Source organism: Populus euphratica, unplaced genomic scaffold, assembly GCF_000495115.2.
Source record: "Populus euphratica unplaced genomic scaffold, PopEup_1.0 scaffold3.1, whole genome shotgun sequence".
In the NCBI taxonomy this organism is placed as follows: domain Eukaryota; kingdom Viridiplantae; phylum Streptophyta; class Magnoliopsida; order Malpighiales; family Salicaceae; genus Populus; species Populus euphratica.
This window is the reverse complement of record NW_011499847.1, coordinates 2,108,323-2,125,215: the sequence shown is the minus strand read 5'-3', so window position 1 is coordinate 2,125,215 and position 16,893 is coordinate 2,108,323. Positions and strand designations below refer to the sequence as shown.

Below are 16,893 nucleotides of genomic sequence, written 5' to 3'. Positions count from 1 at the left end.
TTGGGTTTACTTCAACACTAGTGCCCATGATCAAAATCCTTTAGGCCATCAGCAATTTTTCAATTACACACTGGGATTTTCCAGCTGAAATCTTGAGCTCCACGGAAATGAACCAAATCCCACGCCTCAGCTCTACATCATGGAAAGGGAAGAACGCTCTCATTATTTAATCAGAAAAAAATATGCAAGATGGAGGTATATTTCCACAACGTTCAAGATGATGAGGAAAATCCGAAATGAATCTTAAAAGTAGTATTTTGGCTTTCTGTTGAAGAGAGCAGTTTACGTTTAAATGAAATATCGAGGTTACTCTCTTCTGATTTAGGTTACTGATATTGAACAATCTGATACGACCTTGGCTAGCCTTCTATGCAGGAATATCGAAGCGGGACATTTAATTAATTAGCTGGGAGAGGCCTGGTGAAGGTGGACCAGACTGGATTCTGATGGTTCAAGTCGTGGCTCACCTGGGAAAGCTGCTGCTGGAGGTTTGTTACGGGATAGAAGTGGTCGTTAATTTCTTACATGGTTTTGCTGCCAGCCTGGGGATTTGATCTTCTCTTACTGCTAATGTATGGGCAGCCTATCATGCTGCAGCTCGCATTGAATTTCGGATGCCGAAAGTGGAGATTGAAGTGAATTCAACGATCTTGGCTGCTGCTATGTTGGGGAAAAGTGACAGCTTGATAAACGACCCTGTTTTTAAGGAATTATTCAGCAGCTGCTGCTTCGTCCTTGGCTGGTCCGTGTATTCTTCGTGAGGGAAATCGTTGTGCTGGTTGGCTTTGCTAATTTTGGCCATGATTTTTTGTTGTGTCGTCATCGGCTACATACTGTTCCCGAGGAACTAATTACTTGGGTGCTGTATGCAAACTTGATGGGAGGGGGTTATATAGATATAAAAACAACTATCTTGCCTAACCTAATGAGCTTTATACAATGGAACATCCTATAAAATAACTAACCTTATATCTAAAATTATGTTTAATAAAAATCTTACTCGTGTGCACAATATAATTTTGTAGTTTTTAAAATTTAGCCCCTTTATTAACCATAAAAATACTATTCTCGAACGAGAAGGTATTATCCTCATAATCATCTTTAACAATATTGGAAAAAAACAAGAAGGTATTATCCTCAGAAGGTATTATCCTCGTAATCATCTTTAACAATATTGGAAAAAAAAAACTATAATTCTTTATTCTACGATTGAAATGAGAGATCATTCTTGAATCAAGCATAATAATAAATAGACTTAATAGGTCGGACATGGTGATCTTATTACATCAATCATTACAGAAGATATTCACAATCAAATTTAACATCTGAAAAATAACATGAAACAAAGATTTCTGCTTAATGCTTTTATTCTATGGTGTGGGCAAGTTGGCGAGGAATGATCTTCGTGTACACGGCGAAGGCCACGCATGCAATAGCTGGTCCAACCCAAAACACCCAATGCCCATTCCAAAGATGACCTCCTCTTACAATCGCCGGACCCAAACACCTAGCTGGGTTCAGCCCTGCCCCTGCATAACCTTTCGTAGCAGTGACTGTGGTGGAAACAAACACGAGAAGGCCTAAGACTATTCCCACGATGATGAAAACACTAACTCGGCCTATGCCCTCGGCTTGGCGATGATCGAAGGCCATCCACACTGAGGCAAAAAGAAACACAAACCCACAAATTATCTCCAGCCAAAGGGCCTGGCTTGTCTCCAAGCCTATCACAGTCGGCCCATGTGGCCCTGGTGCAACAATTGTGAGGGTACAGCCTCCGAGTGAAAAGGTTTTTTCAATTTCGCTGTTTACCACAGCTTTCAGTGCTAGGGCACCAAAAATGGCACCAACGCACTGGGCCAATGTGTAGATAAAAGTTTTTGAGAGGGAAATAAGGCCAGTCAAGAATGCAGCGAAGGTGATGATAGGATTGATGTGGCCACCAGAAATGGGAAAGGTAGCTAGTAGGAGAATTGTGATAATGATGGCAACAAGGGTTGACAGTATAAGGTTGGGCATGTTTGTCCCTGTCTGAATAGTGGAAATCACTATGGTGTCCAAAGCAAAAACAAGAACAGCTGTTCCCAATAGCTCTGCTACTGATGCTCTCCATACCTGAGTAAACAAAAGATTTGCATGGTAAGGCGTTGCCCTAAAAATTCGACATGCTACTTCTGTATTTCTGATAACAATAATAATATTTAGATCTGCTGCACCAACTTATAATACAATTTCAATCCGCCTGAGCCCATAAATCCATGTAATAATTTATCACTTGCAAGATATATTTTGTTAAGCAGTATGCTATATAGTTACCGTCAAGGAGAGAAGGTCTTCTAAGCCCAATATTTCTCTCAATGTAATTTGCTTAGTCTTCCCTTCCTCGTTCTTAAGTGCCTCTGCCCTGCAGAATTATATGAAAAACAAAAGGCTTATTAGCTCCAGTGACTAGCAAAATCTCAGGACATTACAAACTGGAAGTGAGAGTAAAAAGAGAAAAGAGAAACAAATATGAAGATAGGCACTTGCATTGGCGTGGTGGCAAAAGGTTGGATTCTATTTCCACTGTAGAGGCTTTCTTCGTCCGGAGTAGCCCCTGCATATCCAGCCATCGTTCTCTTCTGTTTGCATGTCTCGTCTTTGAACTCTATAAATATATATAGCCAGAAACCAGATACTAATCAAGTGTTGCAAGCTGGCAGAATTAATAAATAATTTTTCCATCACTTGGGATATTGTTTTAATGGGAAAATATCTTACGTTTGAAACATGATTGATATTAAAAAATAAAGAAAAATGCTCCCAGTATTTTCACATCTAAGATCCATTAATTAATCAGGCTTCCAGATAAAACGAAATAAAAATAATTTTCCTTGAGCCATAGGCAACTCAATAGCATACCCTTTTTTTGACTTTGCTTTATCACATTAGTCCAACAGATGATGCAATACACCAATTATAAAACAAAATAGAGTGAAGGTGTTCATATTACAAGCTGGTTTGCCAAATAAATGAGGCATTGGCTTTTCCACAAGGGATGTTAAAAGCTTGGAGGGTTATAGTATAGGTTAAAATTTTATTAATATTTTTTTACTAGATTCATGCAAAAACAAGTTTGTAATTCTTGATTGAATTATTAAAAATATCTGAAAATTTACATGGAGCCTTCCAATATAATGCTTTAGCTTGGATTAAAATTTTAGAGTTTTTGAAGAAATTCAGAAATTTGATAAAAAAATCACAATTTAACTAGTTTTATGTTATCTAGCGTAATTTTCAATTCAACTATTAGATTGAGTTGAAATTTTACGAGGCATCTTAAAATATATTGAATAAAACCTGGTTAAAATTTTATGATGAATTAAGCTTGGTAGTGCTAACAAAAAAAAAAACATCAAATAAAAGCAAAACTACTCATTAAGGATAAAATAATTATTTTCTATTAAAAAATAAAACAAATCAACTCTTATTTTCTTTTATATGTTGCTGACTAGGCAGAAGCAGAATAGGAAAAGAAAAAAAAAGAAAAAAAAGCAAGAAAAAAAGAGAAAAAAAGTAGGAAAAGAAAAAAAAAAGCAAGAAAAAAAGAGAAAAAATTATAGGAAAAATCTAAAAAAATCCAAAGAAAATAAAAGTAAAAAAATAACCTTGTAAACATACAAAATCTAACTTATAAAATATTAATCTAAGAAAAAATCTAAAAAAATCCAAAGAAAAAAAAAGTAAAAAAATAACCTTGTAAACATATAAAATCTAACTTATAAAATATTAATCTAAAGAAGAATCAAATGAAGGAATGAGGAACTGAGAAAGAAAACAATTAATTATCTTGTTTTCTAGTTAATATAAGATTGTTATTTTATCCGGTTGAGGGGTTATACATAAGATTGTTATTTTATCCGGTTAAGGGGTTATTATAATATCAATTTAGATTCAATTATTGATGAATTATATTTCATAAAATATCAGAGGATATGATTTCAATAGTGAGTTTATTTTTATTTTTATTTTAAAATTTATTTTTTAATATTTTAGGTAGTGTATTTGAATTAAAACTTTACTATTAACTTTAAAAATTTATATTTAAAAATTAATAATTAATCTTAAAAAATATTTTTATAATTATTTAATATATCTGGGCAGGAAAAATTGCAAGGTTGCTTATCCACCGAATAATTCAAAAGGCAAGAAGAAACAGCTATAAGCCCATGCTTGCATTAAACGCACATGCATGTTATCAATAAGAATCACAGCTTGATCCTATCCCTTGAGTCCTGGGATCATAATCGTGTTTAATATAATTCTACTCCTATGCCAGTGCTACACTTTTCGTGCATGATTCTTCATTTTTATTATTTTAACCTTCATACGTTTTGGGAGGTCTTGTTGTGGGGAGTTGAGATTGAGATGCCCTTTGTAATTCCAGCACAAGCGATCATTCCTTGAAGCTCAATGTCTCAAGAATCCGATTTGAAACAATGCACTTGATGTTTATTGAGATGTGTGTGTTTCCTATCCTTCTCCTTGCGTATAATTATGATTCACATTTTAGATATAAGGTGAAAGTGAAATTTTCATCATGAATTTTATGTTTTTGATAAAAAAAATCAACTAAATAGAAAAATTAAGTTTTGATATATAAAAGTGAGTCCGTAAATATCAACAAGCTATAAAAAGAAAAAAAAAAAAGAAAAAGAGAGAGAAAGATGGAAGAGCCTGAGTAAAAAGGAAAAAAAAAAAAAGAGAGAGAAAGATGGAAGAGCCTGAACTTGATATATAATCGCATGGATCAAGATTGAATATTATCTAGTAGAAAGAAAAGTACTAAGGTAAAGGATGACAAACATTTCTTCTTTTCCTTGTAGCTGGTCGCCATGGTTTTGACAAACATTTCTTTTTTTCCTTGTAGCTGGTCGCCATGGTTTTGTAAAGGATGACAAATATTTTTTTTTTTTAGATTAACGTGGGTAAAAGTGAGTCCGTAAATATCAACAAGCTGTAAAAAGGAAAAAAAAAAAAAGAGAGAGAAAGATGGAAGAGCCTGAACTTGATATATAATCGCATGGATCAAGATTGAATATTATCTAGTAGAAAGAAAAGTACTAAGGTAAAGGATGACAAACATTTCTTCTTTTCCTTGTAGCTGGTCGCCATGGTTTTCAGGACCAGGACGTCAGCCTCGACGCTTTCTTCTAATGTTTTTATTAAGAAAACCAATATTCCAACAAGAACCCTATCTGTAAAACATCAAGTTCGTCATCTCCCCTCATCATGACGTCGACGTCCCTGTAGGCAAGGTCAGAGTGAATCCATAATAAACAATACAAGCAACAAAAGGTCCCACCCAGAATACCCAATGGCCATACCATAATCGGCCTCCTTTCAGTAATAATGGCCCTAAGCACCTTGCAGGGTTCAAGCCCACACCAGCATATCCAGCTCTTCCCGTTACAGAAATGGACACAAAAAATGCAAGTGCCATTGCCCCTGCCAGTATACCACATACCATTTGTAAGCCTATCTCCTGGCATCTTCTCTTGTCAAATGCCACGGTTACACCAACAAATAGCACAATAAATGTGCATGAGAATTCTAGTATAAATGCATTTGTAGGGCTTATCCCTTCCCCATTTCCATCGATCATGCACCCGCCCAGGGAATATTTTTCTTCTGCATTTTTGTCGATTACACTCTTGATTACAAGATAAGCCACGATTGAGCCTACACATTGTGCTGACACATAAAACAAGGCACGGACAGGAGTTATAACACCTTCAAGGGCAGCGATAAATGTGAACACAGGGCTCATGTAACCCCCTGATAAAGGGACCGTGGTCAACAGGAAGAAGAAGGCAATAACGAAGATTGCAAATGGGATTAGAAACTTGGGCTCGGCAGTGGTTGATTCCAAGCATGAGATTATGGAAGTGGTTAATGTGAATAACAGGCAAGCTGTTGCTACTAGCTCAGTTAGGGTTGCCCTCCACATCTGGAAAAATGAAGGCACACGATAACAGTTGCAAATCAATAATCCTATTTGTGCTAGAAAATTATAAAGAATACTAGTAGTCACTGATATAACACTACACTGATAAATCAAGCTGACCTCCGATGAAAAGATTTCGTGGGCACCAATGGAATTCAGTACTTTTATCATTATGGATTTTTTTTCTTTGAAGTCTGTTGCTTCGCAACCCTCGAGCGATTTTGATAATTCTTGATTACCATCATCTTGGTGGTGGTGGTGGATGACCACGTCCATTTGGACTTCAAATCCAGGGGAAAGTATAAAAGCTCCCTACGTGTATATATAAAGAACTAGGTTGCCAGGAATATATGCAGAATAATTCGTTAAAAAATAGGATAAAATGGACAAAATCAAGAGGAGGAGGGCTATTGTCTTTGCCATCGGTGGTGGGTTAAGTGACTTGATCTATCGGCCGGCCATGTCCAGAGTGAAAAGTCCGAGGACAAAAAATCCTCTTGATACAAACAAAATTCATTATAGTTTCATTAAAAATCCTCTTCTACATTAAAATCCTCAGGCTTTGATACAAACAAAAAATGTTGTGGTTAAATTATGAGCTAAGGTGATAGGATATCCATTATGAAAAACTAAGGATTCTTTTGGATAATGATTAGATATGTCTTGCATACAGCCAGATCTCTAATGAGAGGCAAGGTTGCTCTGATGCCTTTACTACCTGTTGCCATTGCTGAAATATAGTTTCATCACAGGATATAAAATTCAGGATCAGCTGGTCCTTTCAATAGTGTGCAAAAATCTGCATCCTCTTTGATTTCGTTTGAACTATATATTAATTTCTTGCTAGGTTTAGCCAATTAACAGTTTTTTCAGTTCAAATTGAAACTCGTTGTCCTTAGTAACTACATACATCAATGTGAAAAGATTGATATTATAGGATAGGTTTTTTTGGAATGAATACTACTATAGAGGGAATATACTCTGAAAATACTAAATATTATTACATTCATTAAGAATAATTAATATATAAATATAGTTGCATGACCGTTCTTAAAATTAAACATGCGGTTATGATCTTAACATCTCTGAAATTAAAATACTAAATTAATATCAATACATTCATTAAGAACAACTAATATGTAGATATAGTGGCATGATCTAATCTTAAGATCAAACATGTTCATACTTTTAAAGTGTGTTTGAGAGTGTTTTTATTTATACTTTTAGGTATTTATATTTTTAACTTGAAAAATATTAAATTAATTTTATTTTTTTATTTACAATAATTTTAATGTGATTATATTAAAAAAAATTAAAACAAATTATTTTCATATAAGAGTTAGTAATAAAAACATCGTTCACACACCCTAACCCCCCTAACTACAGAACATTGTGCCCATGAAACGGCAAGGGACGTATTATTACATTGAAAGAAACGACAACATGATGCACCGTATAAAAGCCTCTCTATTTTGATTCTGCTCCAAGGAGGTGTTCCCGTGGAATAATCTTGGTGTAGAGTGAAAACGCCACGCTGGCAACTACAGGCCCAACCCAAAATACCCAATGCCCCTTCCACAGATGACCGCCTCTAACGAGTGCTGGACCTAAACATCTAGCTGGGTTCATCCCAACTCCGGCATAGCCTTTGGTTGCGGTCACCGTTGTCGAGATGAACACGAGGAGGCCCACTACCAGCCCAATTATTGAGCAAAAAACAACTCGGCCCAGGGCTATGGCTTGCCGCCTGTCAAATGCGATCCATATCGAAGAAAATAGAAAGACAAATGTACAAATTATCTCCAGCCAAAGGGCCTGGCCCGTCTCGAGCCCTATAGCAACAGGCCCACTTGGTCCTGGTGCGATAATTTTTAGAGTGCAGCCTCCAAGTGAAAATGTTTGCTCTATGGTGCTTTTAACCACAGCTTTTAGAGCTAGTGCACCTAGTATGGCTCCAATGCATTGAGCCAAGATGTATATGGCGGCGCGTGAAGCAGTAATAAGGCCTGTAAACATAGCCGATAAAGTGATGGCTGGGTTCATGTGGCCGCCGGAAATGGGAAACGTGGCTAGGAGGAGAATTGCAATTGTTATGGCTATTAAGGTTGCCATTATAAGGTTTGGTGTTTTGGTTTGGGTCTCGTAGGAGGAAATTACGATAGTGTCCATTGCAAAGACCAGGACTGCTGTGCCAAAAACCTCCGCCAAGGATGCTCTCCACACCTGATAACACCAATTTTGTATGTTAGTTGCTGCCTCTGATTAAATGGTAAGGTTCCGAGGACCCAGATAATTTAATTTAAAGATATAAGAAGCAGCAGCTAAGCTAACATAACACTGGAAGAATTTCAAGCAAACCCAGATAATCTTGGGCTAGCCATCTTACTACCGTGAACCCCAGCTAACCCACCATGTTTACTGGAGTAGTTCGCTCAGGGCCGAAGGCTGAATTGAGGCATTGGAAATTAGATTATTCTATCGGGTTATGTAACCTAAAAAGCTTTGTGAAGCTTGACCAGGGAAATTATTCAGATGCAAAGGTAAACTGCACAAGCTTGAAGGTACTAACATTCAAAGAAACAAGTTCATCCAAGCCCAGAATCCTGCTCAATGCAGAGGAATCTCGCTTCCCTCTCTCAGTTTTTGACGGCCTGAAAGTGAAATGATTTATCTTCTAGTTAACAAGAAACCCAACCCTCAAAAAACTAATAGTTAAGGTTAAGATTAAGAAGCAAACCAGAAATTTAAGACATTCTGACTCTTACCTTGGCGTAGAGGCAAAAGGTTGGACCTTGTTCCCTCCATAACCAATTTCTTCATCCTGAACAGCTCCTGCGTTTCCTGCCATATTTTTACTAACTTTCTCGCATCATATCTTTGTAACAACACATACACAAAATATATAACCAAGATTAAACTGTACGAAATGGTGGTTGGATAATAATATCTGTATATGTCTATCACTTTTTCTCTCAACTACTCCTTTTCCCCCCTTCAACAGCATTATCGGCTACAATGAAACTTCACATTTATTACACATAGATATCTCTGGATAGCCTTATGGCCCTTATCACATGCCTTTCCAATAATCCATGAACCAAAAATACAAATCAAGTTGCAAATTGGAGTAACTGTGGTACCAGAGGTCAACAACATGTAGGGATAATCCTTGCACTGTTACGCTGAGCACATTAAAGCTATGCCGTTGGCTTTAATGTTATTGTAGAGAATGTGAATGAGCAGGTCTAGAAAAGTCAGAGAATATGTCCTCTTGTTCGAAAGAAGAAAACAGGATAAATCATATTCATAGACCAGAAACCAACCTTTTCTGCCTTTGGCACTGTGAAAATTCCCTGGTCATGACTGTTATATGATGGTACTGGTATTTGTAGTCTTGATACGTATGTACATAAACTAAGTAGTTGCTCCCGATTCAATTGCCTGATAAGTTTGGAAAGCGAAATTAATTAAGTGGCAGTCCCTCGCCTAACCCTCAAAGTCAAGTAATCTTGTTTTTTGTGAAAGTCAATCAGTATCTAACAACTAATCAAGTTATTAATTCTTCAAGCGAAAATATTGGTTACATATATAAGAGTTGAAGTTCTAGGACTGTAGTAGCTAGTAAGTAAACAGAATAGGGAAGCGGTGGAAGTGAATGAATATATAAGTAGATAAGTAAGTGTCCATGCACCGTTTCCTGCGACGTGCGCCATTCTGAATTGGGGTAATTTGTATCTTTCTAACGGTGAGAAGGGTGCGCAGAAAAAAACCTCAAACCAGACCCTGTTCTGTCATCCTTACGTTGGTATGTCCTAGCATAAAAGTCCAGCGCGAGCAACTCTGTATCTGACAATTCAGCTCCTCCAGAATATCTTGAATCACTACGTCATAGTGTTTGCTCATTTTTCTCTTAAATCAGCATTAATGCCTGGCAAGATAGTTTTGAATTTTTAAATTCTCGAAACAATTACTGGCTGGCTGGCTCTACGAATTCATTTTAGTCATAAACTATGTTTCTGGTTTGAGAAATTCTCATTGTACAGTAGTCATGTTTTTCAGATAGAGTAAGAGTGCCAAATACTGAGCAATTCATAATATTTGCAAGATACCTTTTTATGTTTCACTAATATTGCTTCCATCAGTGCTTATAGATAATCCTGAAGAATATGATCTAAGGAACCATTTGAAGTTACAGAATCATGGAACAATGAACTGCTGTTAATTTCAGGTTGTCCACACATCGTTCTTTTAGGTTATGTCCTCATATATGGGTCATCAAGTGCAGAATAAATGTCGACCTAAAAGAGGAGATTAAGATAATAGGAGTACTAAATAAACAAGAATGTCTCTCTGATCCCCCAATGATCGCGATGAACACTAGTACAAAATGGAACGAGAAGGGTTTTATGAGCCGAACAGTGCTTGCTTGGGCGTCTTAATTGCAATTTCTCCATCTATTATATGACAATCAGTATCTTCCAAAAGTTAACGAAGAATCTTCAAATTTGTCATCCTCCATGGACTTTTGCCAGTTTAGATTAGAATATGCATGCTCGATTGATATTTCCAATGATTGTTATTTAATGCTATCCATGTTGTTGTGAGTACTGACTACACTTATGATGGCACCAGATGGAAATTTCCCTGTTGATGTAGTTCCTGAAGGCCCTTTTTTTTTTTATCTCATGCATTTAACTATAAAAACCTTTATATCTTTCCCTATCTTGGCAACCTTTAAAGCATCTGAATCCATTGATCTGCAAACAAAGATAAAAATAATTCTTTCTTGCGTACGGTCGTCTGCGTTGATGTTAATATAATTCCTTTCTACCTGCAATTTATCAGGCATGAAACTTTTCCTTGCTTTGCTTCATTAAAAGCTAACAGATTCTTGTTAAATTATTCCGACTTCTGTTCTGATTGCTATCCAAATGGATACATTACAGTTACTTTCGATATCCTTTATCAGAGAAGTGATGGATAAGTGGTCAGTATGTTTATCCATAACTTGTTTTGTTTCAATAATTCCACCACACCATGTACAACATATAAATGGATAATTTGTCTGGCATTCTTGAGATAGGAATTTGTACAGATGATCTGTGTGTCACAAACAAGGATTAAAAGCTGAGAACAAAGAGTTTGGGAAAATGTAAAAAGCTAAAGATTGAAAAAAATGCCGAGGATCGCCATAATTGTATCGTATGGTATCATCAAAATTTCACTAGTGAAAGCCTGAAAGGGGAAGAAGTAGATAAAGACAACCTGACTTGACCTCATGATAGTTTGTAGAAAGCTTTGCTCGAAATAGAACACAGAACGGAGAAAGTGGATACTTGTAGATGAACCTAATTAGTTTGAAATTGAGACATGTTAGTTAAATTGAGCGTTTTTATTTAATTAACTTTTTTTTCTTTATTTCCAGCACTTTGTATGGTCAAGTTGTTTAAACCCCATACATGTCTTTAAAGTCTTCCAGTCAATATATGTCTGTCTTGGTCAGAATGCCAAGTTTAAGAAAGTTTCCTGAACCTCTCTTCTTTTTTTTCTAAGATAAAATATGCAATGGAGAAGAGTCTTGATTTTACTAGATGATAAGACTTGCAGGCAAGAGCAACTATCCAAAATTACTGTAAGTATCCCCATGTTGATAAACCACTAGCTGATAAAATTTGCACGCAAGAGTTAACTATCATTATCGTCATGTTGATAAACCACTAGCTGATAAAATTTGCAGGCAAGAGTTACTATCCAAAATTACTATCATTATCGTCATGTTGATAAACCAGGTTGGAATATAGGGTGGTCATGGACTAACAAGGAGATCATCTGGTAAATGTTTGGAGCTTTCGCCACCAAGTAAGGCAACTGCTTATCCGTTGAGTACCAAGGCGCTCACTCTTGCATGCCATCCTCTGTCACTGCCGATCTCATACCAGACTCCCCATCGGTGAGAATGTCTGAGAATTGCTGCCATGTTGGCCTTCTTTCTCTACCTGAGCCATTGATCCTCTGAGGTCATACTGCTCCTTTGAAATGACAGTATTCAACTTGAATGGGAATTCTACTGTCTATCGACCTGCAAACCTTACATTATTGGCACCAGGTCCTGGTTACAGCTGTGGCCTGGTTGTAGAGACTAAACCCAGTCTATTCAGATATTGAGGGTAGAAGCGAGTTCAGGTTTACAGTAAGTACTCCATCCAAAATTTAGCCTGGTTTAACATGACACTTTAATGGCTGACATTTTGTTGACGTAGACCCATTACAATGTTCCCATTTCTAAATTGCTTCTGCTCCATACATTTCCACCAAGGTAAATTAAATGTTAGACTTAAAGATGGCTCTGTAGTTATTGATAGCTATATGTCAGCAGATACACAGAAATCAGTATTATGGAATTGCCTTATAACGATCTAATTTTGTCTTTGGTTTTCAAATATGCTATGCTTGAGAGGATTCCGTTTTTTTTTTCCTAGAATGATGTGTTTGCCCTCATTTTTACTGTCACTAATTTCGCAACTTTGTTGTTTTCAGAAACATGGAAATCAACATGCACTTACCCCACTTTCTTGGCCAACAAAACACCCTGGTTGTTGTGTTTCGCTTTTCTCTATAATCCTAAAATCACAGTTTGTCCTGATTGCAGTTGTGGATGCAGAGATGCAGACTGAAGTACTGTTCCATATGTAAGGTACTTATCTGTAATTGCCTAAATTTTATCATGCAAGCAAGTAGTTCAACCCATTTTAGGAGTTTCCTAGTTATCCGTTATCATAAGAAGACAGTTTGCCAGATTGGTTACAAGTCATCGCTCTTTATGGAATAGCAGTGAAGTTGATTCCTTGCCACTATCAAACTTGGAAAACGCAGACATAGTGCAATGCACTAATGCACTAATCAAATGTGCCCCGTCATAGTTCATTGGATGTGAAGAACAATTATATTGATCATTGGAGAGTGAAAATGACAATTTCTAACCACAACAATAAGAGAAATTACTCAGACTGGAATGTGCTGGTACAGCATCCTGGTTTCAGGCAGAAATCAACTTAATTACCTTCAACAGCAGATTGCTCCCTACTGTCGGGTTTGCAGGTACTTAATGTCATTACATAGTACTTTCTTTCTTTTTTCTTAAGTAAAGAATTAAACGTGAAAATTAGCATCACAAGGAACCATGAAAATCATCCAGAATAGATTTTGAATGGAAATGCAATATAGCTATGTTGGGACATTTAAACATTTAAACATATAAATTTAGATGGTTCGATAATTTATTTATTTTACAGAGTTATTGGTTTGTATTAATCACTTAATACAAATAAAAAAAGAAATTTTTTTTTCTTAACTTAACCCTATTCTCAAGCTCTTTACTACTTTTACTCTCTTGATTTTTTATTCTATTTTTTATTTACACACGGACGCAACTTTTCACTGAACATATGTATATATATATACACACACTAATGGAAAGAAAGGACATAAATCATGCTATAATTTCCATTTGTATTTTCTATAATGTGCAAAATGAAAAGTTAAATATTCTTATTTACATATGATGGAACATTGTTTTGTCTCCATTAAGAAGCGAAGCTGCACTCTTTTTGGTTGAAGCCTCGAAACGGAAACTCCCATAGGGCTGATATAGGCCTGGAAATAAACTCAGAAAACGATGGATTTGTTGTCCTGCAATTATCGCAGCCACGCAAACATTGGAAATTAACTATGGTTTCTTGGACTACCCTGTAGTTCAAGGGTGGTTGAATAATTGAGATATGGGATTAACTTAATTATTTTACATTGACCGGACGAATAATGCACTCTTGATACTTCTCCGATCCCTTGTTACTCTCTTCCAACAGTAGCAACAGCAGTGATAGGCAACACCAACCCCATCTCCTCTCTCCTTTTCTTAACAAACAAAAAGGCCACAAAAACTCCACTTTGATTTTGAGGTTGTTTCTCATAAAGCCATGGACTTGTTCCTCCAACTTGACTCCATTAAGGTATATCATCAATGGGTCTCTTTGAAATTTTGTTGTAATATTCTTTATGAGATTATTATTTGTAGTTTTTGTTAGTAGGGTGATATGCTTCTGTGATCGGAGATAGAAAAGCGTCATTTACGAGGGAATAGGCAAGGTTTTTGGAGTTTATTGATGAATTTGCAGTTAAAAGGCATGAAACAAAGAGAAACAAAGATGTTTCGGTGAGAATGATGTACGTGTACTTAACAAAATAAGGATGGTGCAAAATTTTGAGAAGAAAAGTGCAGAGTCGGCTGCGGTGATGATGGAAGACAAGGCAACAAATGGTAATCATACTTGTCATTTTGCAACACAACGCACCGAATGTATCGTCAACATTGAATATCTAATCAAATTACCTGACAGACCAGTGGTTCCTTAATTCATCTTCTCTCTGTTCATCTCAATTATACGTACAAGGTGTCAAATCTAGTTACGACAAGCATACAACTTCGAATATCTTGTCGGGGTAAGATAAGGGAAACATACATTTAATTCTGCAGACTGAACTTTCTCCCCCCCTGTTCGCTCCACCTAACAGCTTTTTGAAAAGATCAGCATTTAAGCTTCATACAGGTCGCAAATAGCTATTGAATTTTCAATTGTGATCATCAGTCCTCCACGGAACTCTATGTTCATATAGTTTTAGTCGCAAATTACGTAGTGTGCTTGTGCAGACAAACTACGTCCGCGGATAACGGCTGCACGCAAACTAGCCGAATCAAAACAAAAATCGTGCTGTTTGATTTAACTTATCCGTTCAGCCACGTCGTATACGCACAAAATAAACATGATACTTGTGATAAGATTTTCGAATGAGAATTTTCATGACCACCTAAGCCACTACATAATATCTTTGCATATGTTTTACTTGATTTCATCTATGCTTATGTTAGATTATAAGTTTGTGTAGATTCATATGTTGAAAACTCCTTTGATTTTCATGAACTAGGTGCATGAGGATCAAATCATTCACAATATATATATATATATATATATATATATATGCGAGCGCGCAAACACGCACCCTTACATGAAATCTTTATATGAATTAGATTTTCATGAGCCAAATCACTTTGATTACCAGTTTGGTCCAAAAAGATGGGATTCTAAGTACTGTAATAATCCAACTTTGTGATAATCAAATCGAGGTGGATTCATGCAATAATTTGAGCACTGATAATCTATCAAATCATCAAAGAATGACGTTATTTTTTTTTTATTACTATGATAATAATTGTTTTTTCATATTAATTTTTTATTTAAAAATATATTAATATAATTTTTTTAAAAAATAAATTTTATTTTTTAACATCAATACATTAAAACAATTTTTTTAAAAAAATTAAAAGCATAATTTTCATTAAATAGAAATCTCCTTTTCTTTCCTTTTCGTTTTTTCAAGACAAACTTGAACTGCTGTTTCTTTTCGCTGGAGGCTGGAGCATGCCCCCTGTTTGATTGTTGTATAGCTGCTGTCAGCCTGTCACTGATGTTTCACGGAAGGGGGGGTGAAGGGCACCTTGGTCTTTTCGTTGTTTAAAAGTGTAGTCGTTTTAAGTTTTAGGTCTTTTTTTAAAATATATTTGCTTTAAGAAAACTTCAAATTACTAATTTTAATATATTAGTGTTTAAGATTAAAAAAATAAAAAAAATATTTAGACATAAAAAATAAAAATAAAAAACACTTTACCACACTACAAAACGGTCACAAGACTCTAAGAGCTACCCAGCTCAGGTTTGTCTACTTGATGTGAAACCTGCAAGTAAATTATTATTTAATCTCTAGATTTTAAATTTAATTACATTTTAGTCCCTCGTGCTTAAAGCTTATTACTCACTCCTTTGACTCTTGTTGACTGAGGACATATTAAAGAAATTTGTTGGCTTTTTTTCTTAATTTCAAATTTAGCCTGTGAGAATTTTATTTCTTAGGAAAATCCAAAATATTGCGAGCTTAGGGAAAAATCAAAAGGTTTTAACAAGACATTAGTCAACAGGAGTTAATGGACTCAGTTAAAGCTTACGAAACACAAACGACTAAGTTGTAATCAGACTAAAAGAACAGGGACAAAGGAATATTTTACTAGGTATGCAGCCAATTAGGTTGACTGAAACACACCTGCCCAGACTGTGGTCCATGTCCATTCTATCTAACATTATTATTGGCTGGCTGAGTTACATCTCTGTATTTTATTTTATTTTTTTGAATTTTTTTATATAACTTGATTAAAAATTTTAATTGACTTTTTTCAAAACTACGTGAAAGCTCAATTATTATTTTTTTAAATTCCAAAATATTATTATTTTAACCTTTAAAAAAATGAATTGCCTGTCTAATTAAAAGAAATAGTACAAGAAAACACGAGCGTGCGTGACCTGAGGTAGTTAGCAATGAACCATGGCTCGTCGTGATGATGCCTGGAATGGTGCACAAGACCATGCCTGAACTTTTGCCTAAAAGCAAGGCAATGATGAATGAGGGCACATGCTCGCGTGGACTTCCCCATTGATAATGATAATTAATTAATTGCCTTGTGCTGATAAAATCGAACGTGGTCTGATAAAAAAAATAAAAATACTTCTGATAAAAAAATTAATTTCCGGATAAAAATGCACGAGAGATTTGTATGGCTGCGGTTGGGGTTTCTTTTGGTTGCTTACAGTGCTCTTGAACATAATTTATTTTTTATAATTTAAAATTTAAAATTATTATTATTTATATTATTTTAATATATTAATTTTAAAAATAATTTTTTTAAAGATATTATTTTAATATTTTTTAAATAAAAATGCTTTACAAATAGTCTTTTAAAAATTAATTTTAATGTATTTTTCATTTAAAAATATATTAAAATAATATTTTATTTTATTTTT

General features: G+C 35.4%; 3 protein-coding genes across 3 annotated transcripts; all 3 read right to left on the bottom strand.

The window, feature by feature from the left end:
* Positions 1-1,215: 1,215 nt before the first annotated feature.
* Positions 1,216-2,618, bottom strand: LOC105141427 (aquaporin AQPAn.G-like). The gene is made up of 3 exons (XM_011048642.1): positions 2,530-2,618; positions 2,317-2,404; positions 1,216-2,115 (listed from the first exon to the last, which is right to left on the bottom strand). Exons 1-3 carry the CDS (start codon positions 2,610-2,612, stop codon positions 1,366-1,368), a joined length of 921 nt encoding a protein of 306 aa, XP_011046944.1. The 5' UTR covers positions 2,613-2,618; the 3' UTR covers positions 1,216-1,365.
* A 2,553-nt stretch (positions 2,619-5,171) lies between these two features.
* Positions 5,172-6,064, bottom strand: LOC105141410 (aquaporin TIP3-1-like). Its single transcript, XM_011048619.1, has one exon. The coding sequence runs from the start codon at positions 5,987-5,989 to the stop codon at positions 5,270-5,272; it is 720 nt and encodes a 239-aa protein (XP_011046921.1). The 5' UTR covers positions 5,990-6,064; the 3' UTR covers positions 5,172-5,269.
* A 1,234-nt stretch (positions 6,065-7,298) lies between these two features.
* On the bottom strand, positions 7,299-8,871 carry LOC105141401 (aquaporin AQPAn.G-like). The gene is made up of 3 exons (XM_011048608.1): positions 8,752-8,871; positions 8,556-8,637; positions 7,299-8,209 (listed from the first exon to the last, which is right to left on the bottom strand). Exons 1-3 carry the CDS (start codon positions 8,832-8,834, stop codon positions 7,454-7,456), a joined length of 921 nt encoding a protein of 306 aa, XP_011046910.1. The 5' UTR covers positions 8,835-8,871; the 3' UTR covers positions 7,299-7,453.
* Positions 8,872-16,893: the final 8,022 nt, after the last annotated feature.